This window comes from Phodopus roborovskii, unplaced genomic scaffold (assembly GCF_943737965.1).
Source record: "Phodopus roborovskii unplaced genomic scaffold, PHOROB, whole genome shotgun sequence".
NCBI classification, from domain to species: Eukaryota; Metazoa; Chordata; class Mammalia; order Rodentia; family Cricetidae; genus Phodopus; species Phodopus roborovskii.
In genome coordinates, this window is record NW_026126625.1 from 9,101,424 (window position 1) to 9,127,443 (window position 26,020).

At 43.6% G+C, this 26,020-nt stretch overlaps 1 protein-coding gene across 1 annotated transcript in view; it reads left to right on the plus strand.

The window, feature by feature from the left end:
- Positions 1 to 2,939: 2,939 nt before the first annotated feature.
- The window catches only part of Tmc3 (transmembrane channel like 3), a 40,023-nt gene continuing 16,942 nt past the window's right edge, over positions 2,940 to 26,020 (plus strand). The window contains 11 exon segments of the mRNA XM_051206609.1: positions 2,940 to 3,091; positions 4,158 to 4,304; positions 10,185 to 10,260; positions 12,143 to 12,224; positions 17,445 to 17,551; positions 18,166 to 18,264; positions 18,359 to 18,501; positions 19,883 to 20,030; positions 20,763 to 20,806; positions 23,690 to 23,837; positions 25,054 to 25,163. Of these exon segments, the coding sequence (XP_051062566.1) occupies positions 3,003 to 3,091; positions 4,158 to 4,304; positions 10,185 to 10,260; positions 12,143 to 12,224; positions 17,445 to 17,551; positions 18,166 to 18,264; positions 18,359 to 18,501; positions 19,883 to 20,030; positions 20,763 to 20,806; positions 23,690 to 23,837; positions 25,054 to 25,163 (1,193 nt within the window). The 5' untranslated portion in view covers positions 2,940 to 3,002.

The following is a 26,020-nucleotide window of genomic DNA, read 5'->3' on the forward strand; positions in this document are numbered from 1 at the left end:
TTACCAAGACAAAACATCAGTCTACAGAATGGGAAAAGATCTCCACTACACATCTGATGATCTCCAAAATATACAAAAAACTCAAGAAACTAGACATCAATATATCAAATAATCCAATTTTTAAAAAATTGGGTACAGATCTAAATAGAGAACTCTCAACAGAAGAATCTCAAGTGGTGGAAAGACACTTAAGGAAAAACTCAACATCCTTAGTCATCAGAGAAATGCAAATCAAAACATTTCTGAGCCATCAGGATGACTAAGATCAAAAACACTGAGGACAGCTTATGTTAGACAGGATGCAGAGAAAAGGAAACACTCCTTCATTGCTGGTTGGAGTGAAAACTTGTACGGCCTCTGTGGAAATCAGTATGGCAATTTCTCAAAAAAAAAAAAATTTGTAATCAATCTGCTCTAAAACCCTGCAATATCACTTTTGGGCATATCATATACCCATAAGAGGCACACTCACACCACAAGGACATTTGCTCAGCTATGTTCATAGCAGCACTATTCATAATAGCCAGAACTTGGGAACGACCTCAACTGAAGAATGGATAAGAAAAATGTGGTACATTTACACAATGGAGTACACAGTGGTAAAAAAAAAAAAAAAAAAAAAAAAAAAAAAAAAACCAAGCATATCTTTAAATTTGCAGGCAAATGGACAGAACTAGAAGAAGAAAAAAAAAATCCTGAGTGAGATAACCTAGATCCAGAAAGACAAATATAGTATGCACTCACTCATAAGTGGATACCAGACACAAAGCAAAGTGTAACCAGCCTATAATCCACAACCCCAGGGGAGTTAGATTCCCTCTTCCAGAAACAGATGGAAGCAGATAAGCAGATGCAGAAATCCCCAACAAACAATTGGCCAAGCTCTTGGGGTACAATTCAAGTAAGAAAGGAGCGATAATATGAGCAAAGGAGTCAAGACCATGATGAGGAAACCCAGAGTCAGCTGACCTGCACTGTCACTGACTCTGCACTGTTAACTGGGGAAGCGGCATAGAACTGAACTAGAATCCCTGAATACAAGTGACAATGGTGAGGCTTAGGCAGTGGGACCAAGATCTAACTCTAATGCACAAACTGACTTTGTGGAGCCCATTCTATATGGAGAGACACCTTGATCAGCCCAGACATTGGCGGTGGCAGGGGTGGGGGAGTTGAAGTTGCAGGGGTATTGGGGGGGGGGGAAGGATTCCAACTGGGATTGGAATGTAAAAACTAAGTTAAAAAGTAATAATTTAAAGTTAACAACTGTTTTTAAATTCATGATATCAATCTCCATAAGCACTTACGATATCCAAACCATTATAAAAAAGAGAATAATTCATTTGATATGAGTTTTCTCTTGCATTTTACCAGAGTTTTTGCTTATGGCCAGCAATTAGAGCAATGGAGTTATTTGCCAGTGAATTGAGGGAGGAATAAATGAACAAATGAATGAGACCTTCTTCCTTTCCCAACTCACAGTTGCCAGTGCCTGCCTTCCTGCTCTGTTGTCTGCCCTGACCTCTGCTCACACATGAGGACTGTCCAGCAAAGCCCAACCAAGCCTTCTAGCATTGTATTATCGTGTTCAGTGACACACAGGTTAGCTAACTCACTGCAAGCAGCAAGCGCTCTGGATGTTCGCTAGCTAACGGGTGTGTAATTCACAAATGCAGGAAGGTCCTAGGTTGAGATGAGATGTTTGGCCAAGAAGCCAGTGTACAGCTAACAAGGGAAACAAATGTACAGGAAGGAGACAAGGAAATGGGCTCCATTTTGCCTGTGGCGAGGACAGGAAGGAGACCTGGGCCTTTGTCCAAGGCCCAGTATGGCCAGGTGCATCATTTTCAGATCTATTTATTTTTTGATCGCTAACATACATAAATCTCCAGAGTCTTGTTTTTTAAAGACTTCTTTTTGGAGGGAAGGAGAGAGAGGAGGAGGAGGAGGAGGAGAGAGAGAGAGAGAGAGAGAGAGAGAGAGAGAGAGAGAGAGAGACAGAGAGAGAGAGAGAGAGAGAGAGAGAGAGAGAGAGGGAGAGAGAGAGTCATGTCTGTGCAAGTGTCCACACAGAACAGAATCGTTCATCCAGTTCCCAGGAGCTGAAGTTACGGCTGAACTCAGGTCCTCTGGAAGGACAGCAAATTCTTTTAACTTCTGGCCATCTCTCTAGCCCTTAAAATAAATCTTAATTTTTTCTCTAACCCAGTTTTGTGGGGTCATTGTGCATAGTGATATGCCCACACTTAATACATGTCAAACTACAACTAAAGTAATTTGGTTTTTATTACTAGAACACAAAAGTCTTTAAGGTTGAGTTGTCATTATTTCTAGAGTTTACTTGCAAATGGGAGGTGGCAAGGAAAACATGGGTGGAACTAAGGCAACTGTAGCAAAATATAAGTAGTAAATCTATATGGGAAGTAGCCAGATGTTTATGATACTGTGGTGCCAACTTTCTGTAAGCTTGACATCATCCAAAGTAAAAACCAAAAGATGTAAAAGTAAGGAAAAAAGAATAGAGGGTTATCGTTTGCGCCTGAGTAGCAGTGTACTTGCTGTCTTTAAGCCCCTTCTGGAGAGACATGAATAGGAACACCACGCCCTGCCTTCCATGTTCCCCAAGCAGTAAGTGACTATCAGTCATGCTAAGAAACAGAGGACTTTGCAAGTCTTTGGGTCCTGTCCGGGCACACAAGCTTGCAGATAGACTTTGGGAAGAACCAACTCATCCCTAGGTCATTGAGCCACACCTCCTACTGTCCAGATCTCAGCCAATCAATGTGGGCACGCCCTCCTCACTGTTACATATGTATGACCCTGGCTGGCCTTCTGGCTTCTTTTATGCACCAGCACCAGATGTAGGCTGGAATTTGCTCCTGCTTCTGACGCAGGAGAGCAAATCAACTCTTCAGGCCCCTTTCAACATAACCCTGCCTGCAGACTCCCAGCCTCCCAACTCCCTGGCTGTCCCCAGGGACCACTGGCAGCAGCCGGGTCTCATGAAAACCTCAAAGGCATCCCAGCGCTACAGAAGCATCCGGAGAAACACCAGCCAGCGCTATCTCTACCAGGACTCCCTGCTGCTTGGGTGAGTGCCCAGCTGGCTTCTCCAGAATGAATGCATAAACTTACTTTTCAGGAGTCGCCTGAGAGTGGGGTGTCAGTGCTCTGGGAGGGAGAAGCTGCCAGCGGCTGCCTCTTGACCAGAGCTGTATCCTACACTCACTTTGCTGCCCCTCCAAAGGACAGACACACAAAGTCCACACATGGGACTGTAGGGAGAGAGCTGATATTACACCTGTCTGTCACCTCAGATAAATCAGGCGTCTGCTGAAAAGGCTTCTGGTAACTTAGAAGTGGGCAAGGACAGGACCTGATTGTGTTAGGTTTTCATCAGGAATGGTTTTTGTTAAATGCTGAAACCTCCCCTAACTATGAAGAAAAATTTCCTTCAAGGAAATAAACGATGTCTCAATGGGAATGAAGGGAAACGTTTTCTCCTGCAAAAGCCATAGATTATTATCTACACTTAAAAATGTATTGGGTTACATATTAAATATTACTGGAAGGGGGAGGCCCTGTTATATGATGAAAAAGTGTTCTTCTACAAGGTAGCTATGTCCTGGAGGAGTCTGCCCCAAGCATTCACTTAACTCTTTTTATTTATTTTTTTTTTTCAAAAACCGCTGCCTTCTTCTAACTCTCTTGTCTTGGGTTTAAAACAAACGAACAGACAGGCATCTCTGCTGGCACAGGCTTGTGTTTATCTCTTTTACCCTCAGTGTGGAAGAAGGAGTCATTGGGACTCTAACCGTGGCTGGTCACTTTGGTGAGCCTATAATTGACAATGCCCCCCCTCCTCCCGTCAAAACTGCTGCTCCTCAAGAGTGGATTCCAATTTGGGAAATCCACTTCTCCTCTCTCCTTTGGTGTCTCTTACCTTAACAAGTTATTCTTTTTCACTAACAACTGAGGTAATAGAATCCCACAAATGAGTTTCTACGGGTGCTCTCAGTCTATGGACACACACACACACACACACACTATACAGTTGACCTTAGGACAGTCAGATGCAGAAATTACCCAGGAAAGATGCCCTTTGCTGGAAGCAATTCTATAATCAGATTTCCTCCATGATGCCCATTTCCATTCAGTAACTCGGATGACAGCTTTAATGCTGATGAAACAGGGGACAACAATGATCCGGAGCAAATCTTCCAGAATATACAGTTCCAGAAAGATCTCATGGCAAATATCCGTTGCAGACCCTGGACCATGGGACAGAAGTTGCGGGCACTAAGGTGAGAGCTTCCCACAGCAATCAATAATAAATGTGAATTTTACTTTATAATTAAACAGCCACATCCTGCCCAGGAAAGCTGGGGTGAAGAGGGATGTGAGAACTGTGGCCACCTTGCATATGACTCAGAAAAGTCCCAAAGATGCTTGAAGGGATTATCTAGCCTAAGTGTGCATACATATTTGTGTGTTTGTGTGTGTGTGTGTATACGTGTGTGTGCCCACGCGCATGCGTGCACACACGCCTGTGCACACGTGTGTGTTGTTTTGTGTTGGTAGACAGTTTGGGGTTTCTAATAACTTTTCTAAACACTAGATTTTCTCATTGTCTCCCAACTCACAGGAGACAGGGTGAGGGCCAGAATCAAAGAAATATCTCCTTAACTTCCTGCTTCCATCTCTCCTAGGAAGAAAGTCTTTAGTGGTCAGGATATTAGGATATTTTGAATCCATTAGAACATCTGTCTCACCGATGGTTAAGTGCTTAGATGTTTTTAAAAAGTGGCTCAAGAGAGAAAGATGCCATGCAATGGAGTTCAAGTGGAGGGGTTTTTTATTGAGGGAAAATAATCAGAAATGGGACAGGGGATGGGGGAGACCAGCCTCTGGGGACAGGAGCAGCAGGAGAGAGGAAGGAGAGGCAGAGAGAGAGAAAGAGAGAAAGAAAGAGTGAGTGAGAGAGAGAGAGAGAGAGAGAGAGAGAGAGAGAGAGGTGAAAAGGGCCCTTTTAAAAGGAAACATATTGAATGTGCACAGGAGGTGCTCTTAGTAGCAGCCGCTGAGGGTGTTTCTTGTCAGAACTCTAAAAGCCGGCCAGTGCTAATGTCTAAATACTAACAACTTCCCTTCTTGAACTCTATTACCTCTTTGGATCTCTAGCTGTTCGACACTGGACAGGTTTCCTAATTTCTCTAGATACAGGGTCCTCTCTTTAAAGCTAAAGTGGGTGGCAAGCAATGACTCCCACCCCTGCAGCAGTGTTAGTGAAAACATCAACAGCTAAACACTCAGAGTTCTGTCAAAAACACTGCTGTGACATCTCCCAGAATCAGAGCCAGATTATGGAAGATGAAGCCGGCCTCTCCTCTCTCCTCTCATCCCTGTGACATTGGGGATGGAACACAAGGCTTCACACATAACAGTCCATATTTGACTACTGAACTATAGCCCAGGTACCCAGAATTTTTAATATTGATTCAGCGCAATCCTTTTGTCCTCTGAAGTTTGAACTTATTGAACATTAGATGTGCTAATAATCACCGTGGGAGTTAGCTATGTGGTCTATGTAACATGCATGCCTAAGAAGGAGGTGATTGCCACAGATCCCATTAGCGGAGTTGTGGCATGGACTTCATGACTGATGATACTGAGCTGTGGTGGTGAACATTATGTTTAGTGAATAAATTTACGGTGCAGCTGTCCCCATACCTGCTGATCAGGGACCTCCTCTGTACACAGAACTACTGTCATGTCACACTGTGCTCTTCCTGGTGGTTTCCTAGATACCAGTGTGCATTCCTGCCCCTTCATACCTACCATCTATCAGGCTGGTGGATCTTCCTGTCAAAACACCTGTTTGTGAGATTTGAGTCCCAGTCTGACCAACATGCCCCTCTGGCTATAGTGGGTTCTCCTCTGCCTGCTTCCCATGTCTGTTTCTGTGTCTCATCATTGCCATCCTTTAAGGGTGGGTAGCACTATGCCCACTTGTCAGGTGAGAAAGACTGGTTGGAGACATTAAGAAAGCAGCCTGAGCAAACAGCCCATGAGTGCCAAGATCAGCTTTAAACTAGATGCTCTGGGCAAACAGAAGAGATTCTCAGAGAGGACCTAAGGTAGGTGGGGATGGGAACATGATCGATCAGGTTGTGGGCAGGGAGACCAATGGGGTGGTAGTGAAAGAAACTACTGGAAAGGAAGGGCTTTGGAGTCAGGTAAAACCCTGGTGCAAGTGAGACTCAGAAAGACCCCTGCTTACACCCCTAGCAATAGTGGATACATCACCTGAACTGGTCATCTCCTGTGCCTGGACCAATTATCATCAGAGAGGCTTCATCTAGCAGCTGGTGGGAACAGATGCAGAGCCACAGTCAAACACTATCCAGGGAATACTGTAGAAGAGGGGAAGAAAGGACCGGAGGAGTCAGAGAGGTCAAACACAGCACAAGAAAACTCACCAAATCAGCAAACCTGGGCTCATAGGGGCTCACAGAGACTGAATGGACAACCAGGGAGCCTGCATGAGTCTGACATAGGCACTCTTCATATATGTCACAGTTGTGTAACTTGGTCCCCTTGTGGCACTCCTAACAGTGGGAACAGGGGCTGCCTCTGACTCTTTTACTGCTTTTGGGACCCTAGTCCTTATACTGGGTTGCCTTGCCCAGCATTAATACAAGGGGAGGCACTTAGTCTTACTTGATACGCCATGTTTTGTTGATGCTCATGAGAGACTTGCTCATTCATAAACAGAAGTAGAGGAGGAGTGGATCAGGGGATTGTGGGAAGGGACTCGGAGGAGAGGAGAAAGGGGAAACTGGCTGGAATATTAAATAAATAAATAAACAAACAAACAAACATCTATATGCTTTGACCCCAAGTTTTATGTACTCTTTGGAGCAATTAATTTAAAACTAAAGAAGAATACATTCTACCAGAACTTTCAAAGACCATTCAGAAATGACAGCTTTTATCTGAGTAGTGGGAAGTTAAACCGTGTGTGTGTGTGAGGGGGGTTGGGGGGGGTGGGGGAAGGAGAGAGAGAGCTGACCTGTGTGTGTACTAGTAATGCTCAGGTGTCAACAGAAGCCACCATCCTCTGTCACTCCCCACCTTATTCTTTGAGACAGTCTCTCACTGAACCTGGAGCTCACTATTCCTGCTAGACTAGCAGGTCAGTGAGTTCTCAATACCATGTCTCCTCTCCCACACACTTGGAGCTAGACTTACAAATGTATGCTTTTGTGCCCAAACTCAGTATCCAAACTGAGTATCCAAACTCAGTTTCTCATGCTAACACAGTAAAGCAATTGTGATGCTTTTTTTTTTTTTTATGGCCCTCAAAGGGAGTGACAATATTAGGCCTTTTCAGAGGAAGTGTGTCACTGTAGGGGCAGGCTTTGAGGTCTCTTTTACTTAAGCTCTCCTTGGTGTGACTGTCAGTTGACTCTGAGCTCCAGCCCCACATCTGCCTGCATGCCTCCATGCTTGCCCCCATGACAATAATGGACTGAACCTCTGAAACTGTAAGTGATCCAGTGCCAAGTAAATGGATAAGAATTGCCATGGTCATGGTGTCCTTCACAGCAATAAAAAACCCTAAGACAGCAATTCACTCCCGTGAGCCATCTCCCCAGCCCAGACTAAACCTTTTTTTTTTTTTTTTTTTTTTTTTAACATTGAGACCACAGCACAGTAGATGCTTACCATTCTTTCGGATAACTTCAGGAATAAAACACAAACCTGGGTGGCTGGTGGATTCAGTCATGCTGCCTGCCTCACCAGAGCTCCAACAATGTCAGACACAGGCCACACCTCAGGCTGGTGGCAAGGCTCCTTTGTCATTTCCTGTGTCCCTTGAAAAGCTACTGGCACATCGCCTCACTAATTGAACCCACTAATGCTTATCCTGGTGTATGGGGACTGTTCAGAAGGCACTGAACCCTGGCTGTTTAGACATCAAGGAGGGACCCCAACACCTGTCAAAGCTACCCATCTGCAAAGACACAGCTCCCACTTGCTTCCTGTTATGGGGCCTGTGTTGTGCGTTTCTCTCATCTCTCCACACCTGTCATCCTCCACCACCTCTTCTTCATCAGACATCTTTACTGAGTAGGGAGCCCTTCCAGGACAACCCTTTCATGCATGTCTGTATTCCACTGTCCTTGACCCAAAGCAAACGTGCCAACAATACATGCCGGGAACAAAGCTACAAATAGGATGATGAAATTATTTGCTATTTTGACTCTTGCAGTATTTTTTTTTTTGCATGCACACTGTATGTGTGTTTAAAAGATGTCATGGTATTGGCTAGAACATTAACTTTCATCCTTTCTGTACCTGTGATTTTGATCAGAGTAGAGCCAGTGTGGATAGTAGGCTATCACAATGAAGGCATTAAAACTGAGAAGATAGAGCCAGGAGGATAAATAAGTTCAAGGCCATCCTTGACTACATAGCAAGTTTAAGGACTGGGCCACACGCAAGACCCATAATCAACAAAAATAAAATATAATGAATTGCAACTAGTGGAACAGAAGTCTAAAATCCAGAATTTGGTGAAATAGTGATTTGGGGAAGTCACCTTGTCTGTAGAAATAGGAATTGACTTCTCCCTGATGCTTCTAAAGGAACACGTATAGTAGATTTTATTAGGACGGCTTGGGGAAGCACACACAAGAATGTCATATTAAATAGATCTGTCAAACCCACAAACTGTCTGACTGAGAGGAACTGAGTGTAACCCCACAGAGAGGCTGATCATCAAGTGTGGGTGAGTATCTCTGCCTTGGGTTGTGCTTCATTAGGATTGAAGCTCTAACATCAGCCCAGCTCATGGCACTAACACTCAATGTTACTCATTCAGTTGCTATTTTAACCATAACTATCCTGATGAATTCAGCCCATTGTGTGGATGGAAATGTGCATATTTGTGTGTGGGGGGGGGGGGAGAGAGAGAGAGAGAGGAGAGAAGGCAGGTTCATATCTGTGTACCTACTGTGGAAGCTAGAGGATGGCCTCTAAGGCCATGCCTCAGGATTCTCTCAATGTCATTTTAATATACAAGTTTCTCACTTGTCTGGAACTGGCCTCACCAAGCAGGCTAGGTCAGCTTGCCTGTTTCCAGTACTGAAATTCCAAGTGGTCACCATCACATCTGGATTAATATGTGTATTTGGGAGATTGAACTCTTGTTTTCATGCTTGTAAGGAGAGTATTTTATTGACTAAAATCATCTGTCAAGTCTGGATCAGGTTCAAGGCCATGTAAACACAACTTTGTTACACTCATTAACTTGACAGTGCCCCTTTCTTGAAGCAGGCTCCTTAAAAAAAAGGGGGGTGGTATGGCTTTCCCTACTAAAGACGTGACTGAAAGGGGCTGGAGAGATGGTGATCTTCCAGAGAACTCGGATCAATTCCCAGGGCACACAACAGCAGCTTGCAATGGTCTGTAACTTCAGTCCCAGGGGTTCTAACTCCCTGACTTCCACTGGCTCTGCATTCGTGTGGTACATAAGCATATATGCAGACAAACACTCAAACATGTAAAATAAAAATAAAATTTCAAAAAATGTAATAAAAAAGTGCCTGGAAGAGACAAGTGTCAAGTGGAGGAACTGAGGTATATTGTCTGCTCTCAGGATACCCAAGGCCTGTGATCCCCAGCCAGCCACCAACCAAAGAAGCACGTGGTAAGAAATTGAGTCATAACTAACTGGTGTGGATTCACTATTTCCAATTAGTTCATCCACATAAATGTTATGACAGTTGTAAAATGTGTGTGTGTGTGTACAAGTGTGCACAAACACATTTGCTCTCTGAAGCACACTTGCATGATTTTAGGTGTGCCATGTGCGCACAGGTATCTGTGGAAGTCAGAAGAGGGCATCCAATCCCCTGGAATTGGAATTATAAGTGGCTATAAGTCACCATTAGGTGCTGGGAACAGAACTCTGGTCCTCAGAAAGAGCAGTAAGCAGTTTAACTGCCAAGCCACCTCTCCAGCCTCTTAAAATAGTTTTAAAGGAATTTTCTTGTTAATGAAATATTTTAGTTGTACTCCTGCATCAGTCGGTGCTCTTTTCCTACTAAGTCTTCATATATTTGAAAAATGGTGAGCGTGGTGAAGTTGTGGTAACATTTACATGTTTCTTCTCTCAGACGAGCAAAGGAGATTGTACTGAAGTTTGAAGGGAGGTTGACTAGGACCCGAGGCTATCAAGCAGCAGGAGCAGAGGTAAAGAGCACACATAAGGCACAGGTGGCCTCCCTTCCTTCTGTCTCTGGAGTTCAGAAGCTGCCATAGTCCCAATCATTACATGTGGGTTAGGAGCATCAAGCATTAACAACTACAGAAAGGGGGATGAGGCAGCAAATTTGAACTCTTCCAAACCTGAATCTTAGTCCTGGGGATCACCAGTTATCAGCTGTATAATATACGTAAGCCTGGTTCATTTTTGTGAGAATTATCCAGGACCCTTCCTGATTTATCCCCATACATCTAAGTGCATTTGCGTCATCCCTATATTTGGCTGTATCATTATAGCTTTCACATTGAAATCCTCAGAAAATTAAAAATGGGAAAAGGACTGGGTGCCACTCCTGATATCTGCTGCTGCTTCTACAGATGGCCAATTGCTGCCAAGGAAGGAAAAGAACTTCCTGACGAGACAGATGTATAGTGGAACTAGAGCTCAGGTCTCTGACTCCTGCCCTGTGCTTCCTTGCTGTAGGACTTTAAAACAGTGCAGAGGCCTGATGTTTACTAAGGCCAGGCCTTCGCTAAAGGATGCTTGAGCAGTCTGGAGACCATAGGGATGGGAGTGGTCAAAAAGTTTCCTGTATTTCTGGGCTCTAGATATGAGGTGTGTAAAGTGCAGATGATGCCAGATAGACATAAGAAAATTGGAAGCAAGACCTGTGACCCCAACAAGAATTTAGAGACAGAGATATCTGTTCCTGGCTACTCACATACAGTCTGTGTGATCGCTCATGGAGTAATGCCTGTCTTTGACTTGGCTCTCAAATCTTGAGCTAGACAATTCCAACTTCTAATAAAACTCAGATTTCCATGGGCAAGCAGCCGTCTGGCCTTAGCAGATGCACCCTGAATGACATTATCCTGCGAGCCTGTGTCAGGACCGTGTGCTGTCTTACAGTTGGGAATGTAGTAATTACATTTGTAACTCTTCCTTGTGCAATGATATCATTTGCTTCCAACACAAACCCGGACTGTTTGTGTGTTAGAATGTACAACCTGTCAATTTTGCTGGAGAGCAGAGCCAGTATAGGCCACATTCTGCCTTGTTCTCCTTTGAGAGAGAGAAGAATGATTTCATACTCTTGGCAATTATATACTAAGTCCACAAGACAAAATTCCCAAGCTTATTTTTGGCAGCTTCGACCAGGACAAAGGCCAGGAACTAGCTTATAGAATGCAAGATGAATCTAGGGTGTAGCTCATTTTCAAGGAAGATTCTAGATTTTTGGTCTATAAACAAGGGTGCAGATGGAATCATCTGGGTGGCTGGTGACTCAAGCAGATCTATAGGCTACACTTACAAAGCCATTAGGTGTCTACACCTACACCTACACCTACAGCTGGGTCAAATGACTCCCTTAAGATGACATTCTTCATGTGATTTCCACTTCCCTAGCTCCCAGCCCATAAATAAGGCAGACTGTGACTCAAAAGAATCTAGATCTCAGGACTGGGGTATAGCTCAGTTGGTAGAGTGGTTGTCGAGCATGTGCAAAGCCGTGATCTCAGTCAACATCACATTAACTGGATCTGGTGGGGTACCCACACTTGGAAGACAGAGACAGGAGGATCAGAAGTTCAAGGTTATACTTAGGTACATAGTGAATTTGAAGTCAGCCTGGCATGAGTCTGTCTCAAAAAAGGAATGCAGATCCCATAGCGCAACGTGAAAATTGGTCAGGACACAGGGAAGATAAGGGGCTACTTTGGTCTTGGAGGTGTTTAATGGCCTGTGAAACCATGATTAAAGGTTCTGTGAATGTGTCTGGGAAGCTCTTCTCTACCCAGAACCCCAGAGCTCTAGTTTTTACCTAGGTTATGAATGAGAAGTTTTCTAATCATGTCCTCTCCTGTCTAGCTCTGGCGGAAGTTTGCCCGTTTGGCCTGTAACTTTGTGGTCATCTTCATCCCCTGGGAAATGAGGATAAAGAAAATTGAGAGTAAGTATCCACTGGAGGAGTGGAAGGAGGAGGTGCAGCTGTGGCCAGCACACAGCCTAAGACATCTGGTAGGCCTTGGCCATTATGGCATAAAGTCAGCCAGGGCTCATGTACAGCTAGAGGCTCTGCTCATGTGGGACTCAGAGATGGGAGACCTGGTGCCCTCACCTGAAGAATACCTTTCTCCATCTGATCTGGTCCCATTGGACCAATTTCTCTCTGCCCACCCAGTCTCCACAGTCTCCACTATGGAATAACCACTCTGAAGCTTAATATCAGTTATAATTGTTTGGCCAATGACTTAGGCTACTTATTGGCTAGCTCTTATAAATTAATTCATTTTTACTAGTCTGTGTATCACCACATGGCTGTGGCTCACCTAGGTGATGCTCCAGCATCCCGTCTCCCCAGCAGCTATGTGGCGTCCCTTGACACTGCCTTCCTTCTCTTTATATCTTGGTTTGGATTGCCCGTCTAACTACATTCTTCCTGTCCATTGGCCAAAACAGATTTATTCATCAGCCAATAAGAGAAACATATAGTCACAACATATAGAATGACATTCTACATCATCACTCACCACCTCCCAGAATGAGACAAGTCCCCATGCTGTATTTCTACATTCAGCCATGGCCCCATGTTCATTTCTAGTACATTCATTCAGTCATACAGCAAACTCTAAAGGATCAGTGAAAATCTGTAAGAAGTAAGATGATGACTTCCAGATGTAAGTATGAAAATACATACTTTTATAGAAGACCATAAGCATTTAGAAAATCCATGCCAAAAATAGTTAAATAATGCCCCAAATCTCTTTCTCCTTCTAGCCCACATGCACAGAGAAATAAACAAACTTTGAAATGTCCCAAACTGAAGAAAAGCAAGAAGCTGGAACCAAGATGATGAATGTCCTTTAGAAGAGACAGGGAACATTTATTCAAAGTTGTAGACTTTCCCAAAAATCAATTCCCAAACTTAAGGTGATTCTACAAATATGCCCAATGTATTACTTAGAGTCCTTGATCACATGATCACAAAATGCAAGAACAAAAACTTCGAAGAGATAAATTTGGAGACAGGAATAAGAAAATATTCCCAAGAAATTACATGAACAAAAGGTTAAAATAAAATATATTATTAAACAGCACAGAGCAGAGCAGCACAATGGAATTCAATGGACTAGGCAAACATTTCAGAAACAGATAAGAATGTAAACCATTCCTTCTGCATCCAACTATTTCTGGATTCAATAGAAGTCACTCTGTAAATATTGCTGGGACAATTGATTCAGCTGTTTCCAAGAGTAAAACTAGTCCATACATTCTAATATTCTATTAAATAATATGAATCTATAGTCAGAAATCATGAAAATCATTAAAGCAAATATAAGAAATGAGATCTTAGCATGGATGATGGGATATGCCATTCTGTAAATATATTTCTTGTATTGGTTAATGAATAAAGCACTGTTGGCCAATAGGAAAGTAAGATAGGCAGGACTAGGAGACAAGGAGGATTCGAGGAAGTAGTAGGGAGGAATCAGCATGGAGAGACTGGAGAGAACAGAGGTCTTGGCCCACTCTCCGGTAAGGTGAGACCACGTGAAAATACTTAGATTAATAGAAATGGGTTAATAATTAAGACAGAGCTAGCCGATAAGAAAGTAGCACCTGGCCAACAGCATATATCAAATACAGAGTCTCGGTGTGTTAATTGGGCCTGGCATGGTGGTGGGACCCGCGGGACCAGACTGGCAGGGAAACCCTTACTCATAAAATATGGCGCCACAACGTGGCTAATAAGAACTTCCACTTAAAACTAAGAAAAGCTAAAGAAATGGTTTTAGAAACAAAAGAACAAAGACAAGCAAGGCTTCTTGATAGGACCATGTTTCTCAGTTGAATTCTGTTTTGCTAGAGACAAGCAGAGACTTGTGTGGCTCCTTTAAGGGAGATTTCCTGACTCCGAATAAGCAGCAAAAAACTGCAAGGCTTTTAAAGAGCTCTACTAGCAACTGAATGGTGTGTACAAGAGTTGGCAATGGCAGTGACCACATCTCCAAGCCGGAAACATGCTGCTGGGTGCAGCGTAGACCAAGGCAGTGAACTGCACAGCTCTCAGTGCTGGTGGTAAAATTACCTGCCGCCATCTTGGATAGACCGCTACTAATACAGCTATGCCTTTCATTTTAGCAATGTTGTTGTTTGCCAGATAAAGACGTGTGGCCAGAAAAAGATAAAGATTTACAGTAAAGACAGATTCACATTAAGAAAAAACACTAAACATTTACAGTGTGTTCTAAAATATATGTAGGCTTGGAAGAGAAAAGGAATAAAATGGTTTTTAAAAGACAGCGAGGGGCTGGGTGTGGTGGCACATGCCTTTAATCCCAGTACTCAGGAGACAGAGAAAAGCAGATCTCTGTGATTGCAAAGTAAACCTGGTATGCACAGTGAATTCCAGGACAGATAAAAGTTACACAGAGAAACCCTGTCTCAAAAAAATGAAAAAATAAAAAAGTAAAAGAAACAGAGTAATAAAAAAGCCAAGTAAAGATGGAGAGAATCTGGATACTATACAGTATTATATTGTCTTTGTATCATTTGACTGCTGAGGAAATAGCAACAACTGTTAAAACAAATGCTGCTGGATCAATCCAATTTATATATTTTAAAAATGCTTTGACTTCAAAATTTAAGTCTAAGGACAAGTTACTGGGGAAAAGGATTTCTATTTTTGTTTCCACAGAAAATGAAAAGTTGTGGATTCCTTCCAAACTAATGTGGTTTGATTAAGCCAGACCCCCTGAAACAGAGTGGCAGGTGATCCAACATTCAAAACAGTTGGGACATAGCAGCCTTGCAGACTACAGCCAAGATTTCTGCATCTTCTTAGGATCCCCCCATGACAGGGCCCCCTATCAGCAGGAAGCAGTTTGGAAAGAACAACGCCCAAATTCCCAAATATTGTTTATAAATGTTTGTTTTCATTTAAATGGGCTTGGTTATAAATGGTTAATGGCAACAACCAATCACTTTTTAAAGGTAAAAGGGGATTATGGTATAGATATGAATACTTTGTTTTGGAATGGATTGTATCATTTATTGATACAATTTAAAGTCAATTTTGTGATGTGTATATTTCTCCTGTTGTTTAGGTATTTTGTTCATATAGCTCATTTAGAAATGTAAAGTATAATTTAATACAGATTTTAGATAGTTACCTATGATAGTCAAAACTTAAGTTAGTTAGGATGTCTAGATATATAGAGATGTATTTAAGATGAATAGGCATTCTTCAAACCTTTCAAAGACCTACAGAATATGGCATTTAAAATGGTTTAGGGTTTTTCTTGACAGTGAGGCACAACTGCTCCTGGCAACACTACCTGCATCAGAAAGGAAGATGGACATCGAAGAAACATGTATGGAGTTTTCTTCCAATATGGCAAGACTATCCATTTGGACAAGATACTACTCTTGTCTGGACTGTTTGACATGCAGGACCCACAGAAAAGTGACTGCTGATTCAAGATGGATATTGCTACAGAGTTCCTGTTTCATGAAAGAGTCTGCCAGACAGGCTGCAGGACACAGAGAAAAATGACTGACAAACTGCCAGTACAAAAAGACAGTTTAAAGTTTCCTGCTTTGCAGAAGAGTCTGCCAGACACACTATGGCCTATGGGCTGAAGATGAAACATTACAGAGGAACCTCTGGTGACTGACCAGGCAGTGAGTTGTCTCTGTCATTTCTAGAGTTTATATACTATCCTTCTGTGGTCTTTGAAGGAGTTGAAGACAGATAGGTATGGTTATAGTTTTCCTTAGTTAGGATTAAAGATAAGGTACATATAAGACGTTAGACTCACGAAGATAGGGTAGATGATGAAATATTTCTTTAAATATTACTAAATGTTAATGGACTAAATATTGTTAACTGTGATTCTTATTTGATAACTGTTGTGTGATATATTTTACTATGTTAAAGTTAAAACCCTTCTTTATATTTTAGACAGGAAAGTGGAGATGATGGGAGATGTCATTCTGTAAATATGTTTCTTGTATTGGTTAATGAATAAAGCACTGTTGGCTAATAGGAAAGCAAGATAGGCGGGACTAGGAGACAAGGAGGATTTGAGGAAGTAGTAGGGAGGAGTCAGCATGGAGAGACTGGAGAGAACAGAGGTCTGGGCCCACTCTCCGGTAAGGTGAGACCATGTGGAACTACTTAGATTAATAGAAATGGGTTAATAATTAAGACAGAGCTAGCCGATAAGAAAGTAGCACCTGGCCAACAGCGTTATATCAAATACAGGGTCTCTGTGTGTTAATTGGGGCTGGCACCGCCGTGAGACCAGGCTGGCGGAAAACCTACTCATAACACATGGAGACCTATTTAATCATAAAAGTGGAGGGGGAAATTATCTAGAAAACTGCTTTTTAATTTAATTATTGGGAAATATTCTTTAAAGATTTGTTTATTTTCAAGTGTGTGAGTGTATTACCTGCATGTATATGTCTATGTACCACGTGTGTACATTACCCACAGAGGCCAGAATAGGGTGTCTGGAAGTGGATATGGTTGTAAGCCCCCATGTGGTTGCTGGAAATCATACCCAAGTCCTCTGGAAAAGCAGCAGATGCTCTTAGTTGCTGAGCAATCTCTCTAGTCTCAGAAAATAGATTTCATTTGCATAAAAAATCAAAAGCTGGATGGAAAGCTAGAAAACTCATGTCCAGGGAATTAAATGTTCTCTTACCTTTAAATTGAAGGAAATGTGTGTATACAGAACATTACAGACTTTCTACATACCCTTTATCCACCTTCCCCAGTCATTAATACCATGGTATTTTTACTGTTGAAATTAAAACAAAGGACCTTGGAGAAACCTTGGAATGTGCAAAGTGATTCAAAATAGGACAGAAGTATAGGAAAGTCTCAGAAGTTGCTAACTTTCCAAAAGATACATGAGTTAGCGAATTTGACTCAGCACGTTAGCTGAGTACAGTAGTGGGGATATTGTCAAACAGTGGTCTTGGTAAACTAGAGCTAGTCTTTCTGTACATAGGGTGGGAGGCCAGGCACAGGATGCTGGCCCAGCCAGGGAGGGTCATCACTGTGATGCTGTGGGTGAGGGCGGATGGCAATGATGCTGGCTGCAGGCTTTCTGCACTGTGACAGTTGAACAGAGTCACTTTCAGCGTTGTCTTCCCACAGGTCACTTCGGATCTGGTGTGGCCTCCTATTTCATCTTCCTGAGGTGGTTATTTGGAATTAACATAGTGCTCACAGTGATGACAGGTGCTTTTGTTGTCATTCCTGAGGTAAGAGTTGTCCCGGGAGCAGGGAGGTGCAAGGCATGAAAGAGCTATAGGGGCAACAACCTGCTGCCCTCCCTCATTGTTACCATACGAAGGCTAGGATGGACAAGGCGAGCACAAAAACGCAGTGAACGTGTCAGACTTAGTCACCACTACTTAGATTTGTGGTGTGTCCCAAAAGAAGAGTTGGGTGTGGCAGAGACCAGTGAGGGTGGCTGAAATCTGAATTTCATATCATGTTGTTTTTCTTTTGATTATTTTCCCCAACCACTTAGTGATGGAAAAGTCATTCATATCCATATCAGTTCATACAAGAAGAGATGACACACTGTAGTTGGTCAAGATGCTGGCTTGCCAGCCCAGTATTCCATTTAAACTCCTTCCTTATAAATAGAACTATTCATTTCCTCAGGGCATAAGAGGTCTGGGGACCTCACTGATCTAGCCATAGAGGTCACTTCTAGTTCTTTTTTTTTTTTTTTTTTTTTTTTTTAACATGGGTTTACACAGGCAAGCAAACCCTAATCATGGCATCTTTATAGGCACATGGGGATCCACCATTCCTCTTATCTGGTCCCCTGGCCTGAGGAACATGTCAATCCTTTCTCTCTTACCAGCTGATTGCAGGCCAGCCCTTTGGAAGTACAGCCAGCAAGACCATCCCCCAGGAACAGGTCATGTCTGCACAGGATCTGGACACTGTCTGGTCCCTGGGGGTAAGGCTAATGTTGGCTACACACAGGCCTTTTGGAAGGGCTGAAAGGGCCACAGTTCCAGGATCTGGGAGACAACTTTTTGCTCTCTGTACAGGGCTACCTTCAGTACTCTGTCCTGTTCTACGGGTACTATGGAAGAGAAAGGAGGATTGGGAGAGCCGGCTACCGCCTGCCCTTGGCATATTTCCTGGTGGGGATGGCAGTGTTTGCTTACAGCTTCATCATTCTCTTAAAAAAGTATGACTATTGATTTATCAAAACCATGCTTGGAGTTCTGTTAGAACATGTGTGATCTCACTTCATCCTGTCAATAGCCCTATGAAACTCATGAGTCACTGTAGCCAGTTTTTAGAGGAAGAGACCAAGGCTCCATCAAGGGTTACATGAATTTCAACCAGCAGTTACTGTTCACTAACTACTTTATGCAAGGCACTGTGAGGGGTTTGGAGAGACAAGCTTAGCAATTAATGTGTGGTATGTGATTTTAGAAAATGCCATAGCTGCACTAACAAGGTATGATTAATGGCATCTATGTGACTAGAGGTAGAAGAAAGCAAACAGCTCTCTTTAGTTCTATGTTTACAATTTCTCCCAGAGCCCTCTGGCTCACTTTTCCTCTTTGCAAACATTGGCTCAAAAAAGCACCAGGCTCCCAGGCTCCCTTCAGGTTAACATACTTTGCTTCTGTGTAGAGCTATTGGGGGGGGGGTGCGGGGAGGGAAGGAGGGAAAGAAGGAGAGAGAGAGAGAGAGAGAGAGATGTGAGTTGACAAAGGAACACCAAGCCTAGAGAGAGCCTGGCCCCCATTATCTCAGCTCATATCTTGCGTCTACTTCGTGCTGTCACCCATTTGTCACCCTGCCCCCCACATCCAGTGTTGTGGCAGCAAAGTGCACTTAGAGGTGGTGTTTGGGGTCAGAAACTACACAGCAAATAAAATGCAAACCCACGAAATTTGAAGAGATATACAGTGATTTGCAAGGGCTCTTCAGATGACTGAATGCTCTCCAACTTAGTGCCCGATGGCCCCAGGACCCCACCAGAGCAATTTCAATCCTTTACTCTTTAAAAGCAACTCAGAGCAGATGTGAGAGCAAGAAATGTAACCAGGGAAGAAAGTCAATGCTTATTACTGGAGGTACGGCCTAAAAGGCAGAGAGAGGGAACTCCTGCCTTCAAATGTCTAAGGAATGCTTGTGTAGGAGGGACTGAGCAGTTCTTAGGAATCCCATTGGAGGAGATACGGCAGGCAGAAGCTACAGGATCAGCTGATCTCAGAGGAATGGTGACAACTTTACCATCACAGCTGCAGACATGAGATGTCTTGGAACACCTCAATGGCTGCTGGCTACCACAGTGCTGGTGGGACTGCCTATCAGATGGACTCATGGGACAATTACCATGTCCATTTTCATACTGGTGAAAGGATGGGCTGAGGGTTCAAGTGTGGTTAAAGTGTGGCCAGTGCTCTGCTCACCAAGCTGGTGCCGAGGAGCTATGTCAGAGGACAGTTTTGCCCAGGTCCCACAAAGTTTCCGGGTCAGGTTGTGGCACTTTGGAAAGAGTGATCCCATCCCTGAGACCCACTCCTATGACCTGACTGGGGCCTTTCTTGCAGAATGGCTAAGAACTCTCGCACCAGCCTAGCTAGTGCCTCCAATGAAAACTACACCTTCTGCTGGCGGGTGTTTTGTGCCTGGGATTACCTCATTGGGAACCCAGAGGCAGCAGAGAGCAAGACAGCTGCCATCGTGAACAGCATTAGGGTAAGTAAAGGCAGCACCATGGAATCCAGATTGTCAAGACAGCAAAACAGTCTGCACCCCCTGCTGGCTAAGCCGCATACCCCATTTCCTCAGAGCCAGGGCAACAGACCCAATGAGGTCAAAGCAACCCAGAAATGCACAGCAAGAAGCCATAGGATGTGAAAACAAAAGACCAAAAGGACTCTTACTTGTGTATATTGTTTCATCTTTAATTTTTGATTCTTGTATTTTTATAATTTACACGATGGATTTGTAAAGCCTATAAACGAATAAATATTTCTACATGATGTATATAAAATTATCTTTAATTTAGAAGTCAATATGATCGAAATCATCCCTCTTATTCCCCCCCTTATTCTGAGGGGGAAATGTTTCCATGATCCAAAGTGTCACAGCCTTTTCTCTCCATTCTTTTGTTTAACTAATTATTAAAGAATTGATATCTAATTCATCCATCGCTGTCAATAGAAACTTACACAAGAAAGTCATAGACATTGACAATAAGAATTAAGATAATAGATCAGTGTTTGGGGGCAAGGCTGGTTTTGTTGATGTTCTTGTTTTTCATTTTGCTTTTAGACCCAGGCTGGCCTCACACTTAATGTGTAGTCAAGCAGCCTAAGGGCTTGGGATTACAGGGTGTGCCACCATGCCCAGTTGGATACATTATTTCTCGTGATTATAATTGGTTATGAGGCTAAGCTTCTAAGCTTCTAATGTTTTTCTTTCCAGGAGGCCATACTGGAAGAGCAAGAAAAGAAAAAAAACAAAAACATGTAAGTATTTATGTGCTCATCCGCTAATTTTTGCCTTATTTGCACAAAGAGTTATCAAGTTATCAATGTCTTATTTTCATAATTGTTAGGCAGCTCCTCCTCCTTCTTATTGTCAGTAATATTAGTAATGTGACCTTCAGGAATCCCATTCCTTGTCCATTCTTTAGGAGTGGTTCCTTCTTCTGTACCTGCAACACCTGGACAGGGCATCTGAAACAGACCAGTTTCCTGTTCTTTTACTCATGTAATAAAATGGCTATTTTTAGTAACAATTAGACATGTGAGTATCATTAGGATTAATTTTATTTAGAGACAAACCTTTGAGTTCCTAAGATACAAGGAGAATCCCATCCAAAGCCATAGCTTTCCAAGATGGCCTCTTAGGCAACAGCTTTGTCATGGGATCTGTAAACAGAGACCCAAGGGAATGGAAGGGTCCTGCCATGAAGGGGCAATGGCCCTGTCCTCATCAAGACAGACAAGTCCACCTGTCCCGTGTCCTTGGTGGTTGCATTGTCCAGTTCAGTTAAATTGTGGCTACTGGCTATTGGGGAATGATGGGAGCCAGAAAGAACTGTACCCAAGCAGCTGGGAGAGGTAGATTCTAGCCCTCCCTGGCACAAACCCCAGTGGCCCAGAGAGATGACCTACATTTCTTCTCCAGTAATTGGCAGGATGGGCCCCATCAGGACTCCCAGAGGCTAGAGAACAAACCCACCACAATCACTACAGTCTCTGAAATCACAGACCTCAGTTTGGGTTAGCATCCCTAGCAATAGGATGTCTATGTCTTTATCATTCCAATCAAATGATTTAAATGACCCCTGGAATTTGGACATGATAGCCACCTTTAAGTTCATTCTAGATCCAAGAGGTCTTACTTTACTGGAGAGCCAAGGAGGAACCAGTTTTCTCATTCTTCTTCAGTAAGTCCCAGTCCTCCTCCTTTTACTCAGAGGAAGACAGAGATGCAGCAGGGGCTCAGGACCAGAGGAGATGCAGAGAAAGAAGGGATTACCATGTGTACACTTGGCCCCAGGCCCAGCATGCCTTGACTGGTGTGACCACCAGGAAGGATGCAGGTGCATGGCCACGGGGAGCCAGCCACTGCCTCCTCAGCACCTTCCTCCTAACTGGTGCCTTGTGAGTAGTATTATCCTGGCAATGATGACTGTGTGCTCTAGAGGCAGAGGATGGCATTGGTGGACCCCGGCTCTTCTGGTGTTTTCCTTCCCAGTACTCTACAGTTCTGGGTCTACAGTGTTCCCCTTCCAAAGGAATAACGCTGTCATTTAGAGTACTGTGTTTTCCTTTTTATTATTTTTTTAACCTGGAAGATACCATTCACCATTTCATTTAGGAGTCAGTTTCTTTTATGTGAATGAAGGGCAAAACTATACACAAAGGGAAATATCTTGACCTGCCCCAGCTCCCTAGTACTGTGATTTCATAGGAGGAGTGGTATAATTCTTGTGTGCCCCTACAAATCATCTTGGCCCTTACTCTTTCCCCAGGCAGAGTTATGCAAGCTTGTTCATACCTAGGCTAGCTACCCCAGTGCTGCTCTGGGAAGTACTCACAAGGTCCTGGTCCACACTTAGTACTGTCGTCCACAGCAAGGTACACTCTGGGAGAATCACCCAATGCCACAGAAATGGAATGAATGCTTTCCTCTTGAATTCTGGGTACACTGGGAGCATCCCATTGCCCTGAGCGGACCTCCAGCTGTGGCAAACTCTACCACTTACCCAGCCTTCACTCCTGCTTGCTGGAATTACTTCCCCAGTCATCTCCCTGCATATAAACATTTGACTGGAGCTCTGGTTTCCCACTGGTCCCCAAACAGGCAGAAGAAAATGTTTTGGACACAGACCAACCAGTCATATGGCCAGTACTTACAAAAGGTGGGGGGGTGTCCTATGTAAATTCTAGAATCACTGATGGTTTCTTAATCTTCTCACACTGTCTGAGGAAGTGTAACCAAACAAGGGAGGGGATGTTCCCAAATCCCATCTCATGGTGACTGAGTTGCTGGTTCATCTGACAAATATGGATGGATTATTTAGGTGTACTGGGAAGAGCTATCCTTAGAGCCATGAACTTGGAGAAGAAAGAGATAGACAAGATTCTGAGACCTCACATAACCCAGGGGAAAAAAAAATAACCTAGTAACCAAGTAAATACATGGCAGATGTCAGACTCATGGTGTGGAATGATGGGTCCACCAACTCTCTTCTGAAAGACAGGAGGCCAGTCTCTCCCCTCCATCCCATTCCTCTTCTGCTGGAAGCTTTATGTGAATTCCTGTCTGCATCACAGGACTCTAATGTGTGTACATGGGGGTGGGAAGGGGGGAGTGTGTGTATATATTGGTTACCGTAGGTGTGAATACACATGCATAGATGCTGGGCGTCTTTCCTCAATCCTGTCTACCTTTATGGTTTGAGACCTGAAGCTCATTTCCCTAAGCTCACTGGCCAGTGAGCTTTAGGGATCTGCCTATCTGCCTCCCCAAAGCCAAGTGCTGGGGCTAAGTACACTCCACTTTGCTTGGCATGTTTTAAATGTGGGCTCTCAGAATCCAAACTCAGGACCTCAGGCTTGTGTGACAGGCACTTCACAGCAGAGTCACCTCCCGGCCCCTGTAGGACTCCAATTATAAGTGACAACCCTGGAACTGAAACCCACATACTCGGATCCTAAACCAAATGTTTGATGGTTTCATAAAGGTCCCAAGCTGCTGGCTAGCTAAATTTACAACTCTGTTGATTTCTCAGAATATGAGAAATTGGAGGTGGAAGAAGCAGAGGGGATTCTAAGAAGGGGAAATGTCCCTTTCCTAAAGTCCCGTCATCTGCATCCTGGTGATGCTTCTCTTTGCAGGGCAGTGACTGTCTGCCTGAGAATCATTGCCAACATTCTGGTGCTCCTGTCACTGGCTGGGAGCATCTATCTCATCTACTTTGTGGTGGACCGGTCCCAGAAATTGGAGCAGTCAAAGAAGGAGCTGACACTTTGGGAAAAGAATGAGGTACCCAATAACCAGCAATTATGTTAGCAGGTTGCTCTTTAAGGAGGATGACATTACCTTGTCTCTGAATCTTTGGTGAATTAGGCAGAAACATCTCTAGAAATGAGCATAGCCTGCCAGTTCTAGGGTAGGGACCAGGACCTTCAGCTCCTGGTTAAACAACTAGGAAGATCTTCACATTAAGAACTCCTCCAGGTGCCCACACTGACCCTTATGGTTCAGCTTTTTCCTACTCACTTCTGTTCCCTTGCGTCCACACTCCCAAGCATGGGCTCTGCCCACAGACCCGCATCAGTGACCACACTGACCCAGTGTGTGCCTCAAATCCCACTAGCTGCCTCATCCAACACTTGTATGTTTCCAGAACCAACCACGCCAACCGTTTGGGCATTGAACAACCCACACCCCCCACTTGTGTGAATATCTCCAAAAACAGAAAACCACCAAGGAGGAGGATATGGAGAACTTCCAATTTCTAACATTTGTTGTGACTGTTGTCTTGAACGTTTGGCCCAATTTACCTGCCAAGATTTGAAAGACAAAAAAAAAAAAAATCCTCCAAACTGCCTCTTGGATTATTCTGATAAAAATAACTAGCATCCACTCGAAAAGCAACTAGATGGGCACTCATTTGTCTCACATGCATTCATTTCTTAGAAGCTGATGTTACACCAGGTAGCCTTTTCCATGCCTCCTAGCAGTTTATACCAGTTATGTGGGGTAAGTAAAGTTTTACCTCCTTGCACATTTATAAGTTGGCAAATTTTAAAACATCTGTTTATGAATGACTTCTTTAGTTAGCTTTAACATCTTTTGTACCAGCTTAAATTCTCCTTTCTTTTGCCATAAGTCCAGACAAACAAGAGCCAGGCATGGTTCTCCACATAATTAATCCCCCGTGTACAGAGGGATATTCAATTACAACTCTGCCTTCCCCTTTCTGATCATAATAATGATAATTATTTTCATCCTCCATCCAAGGTCAGGGAGGTATAAATACAATGAATTAGTGACTGGTAAATGTGACAGAAATTCTACAGAAGCCCAGATAACACGCATAAGCATCCCTCATGATGGGATGGGTGGTAGCCTTCTGAAAAAAGGATGACTTTCAGAGACTTAGGGAGGTTTCTAAACAGGAGCTCAGTGTTCCTGTGGATGTTAGATGGCCATATAGAAGGAATTGGGTCTTGAGAAACATGTACTCTCTCCATAGGTGAGTGTGGTGGTCTCCCTTGTCACCATGCTAGCACCATCTGCCTTTGACCTCATAGCTGCCTTGGAGATGTACCACCCACGGACCACACTGCGCTTCCAGTTAGCAAGGTATAGCATCCTAGCTAGAAGAACCCCAAGGTGGCTCAGCCATCATCCACCTACAATGGGACTGGATCCCTGCAGAACTGATGCATGTTTCTTCTCCTCCACACTAAACATAAAGCTTTCCTAGGGTGCAAATGGAATGAAAGGAGGGCAGTGGAAAGGAGAGAACAGAGTGATGCAGGTAACACAGATGGAATTATGGGTAATAAAAGAGAGGAAGCAGAGAAAGAAGAGGAGCAAACAGAGAGGCAGAGGGGGGAAGTGGGCAGGAAAAGCAGACACAAAAGAGCAGCAAGATGATGGAATGTGTGTCTGGGTTTCCTCATTATTGAATTCCCTCTGTGGTTAGACTCTGAGTGGCAAAATAGACCCTCATTGCTTGCCAGACATAAGAGAGAAAGCCTGTTCTCTGCTAATGACTACCCAAGCACAAAGTCTATAATGCTATGAACTGTACCAAGACAGTCAGTGGCTGCTACAGCAGTTATGGCCTGAACCAAAGCAAACTGCATGTACAAGAGAACATCCCACGACTGCCTCCCCAAGAGTTAGAGCCACATTTGTGTCTAGCAATGACTGGCTTTCTGAAAGTCTGCTTTCCTTCTAACAGAGAGCATGGTATAGGAGGTATCACAGCTCTGGGCACTTGTTCCTTACTCTGTCCACACTGGCTTCTCCATGCCATCTCCTGTGACACCTCATGAGACTCCTCAAACCTCAGACTACTCTGAGAAGAATCCCTTCCACTCAGGAGTCAATAAATATCTTCTTAAAAAAGACATGGCAGCCAGTATTTTATACTCTGCCATCTATGTCCACATCCCTGTCCCAACTACAAGCTCTAAGGGAGAAGCATGAAA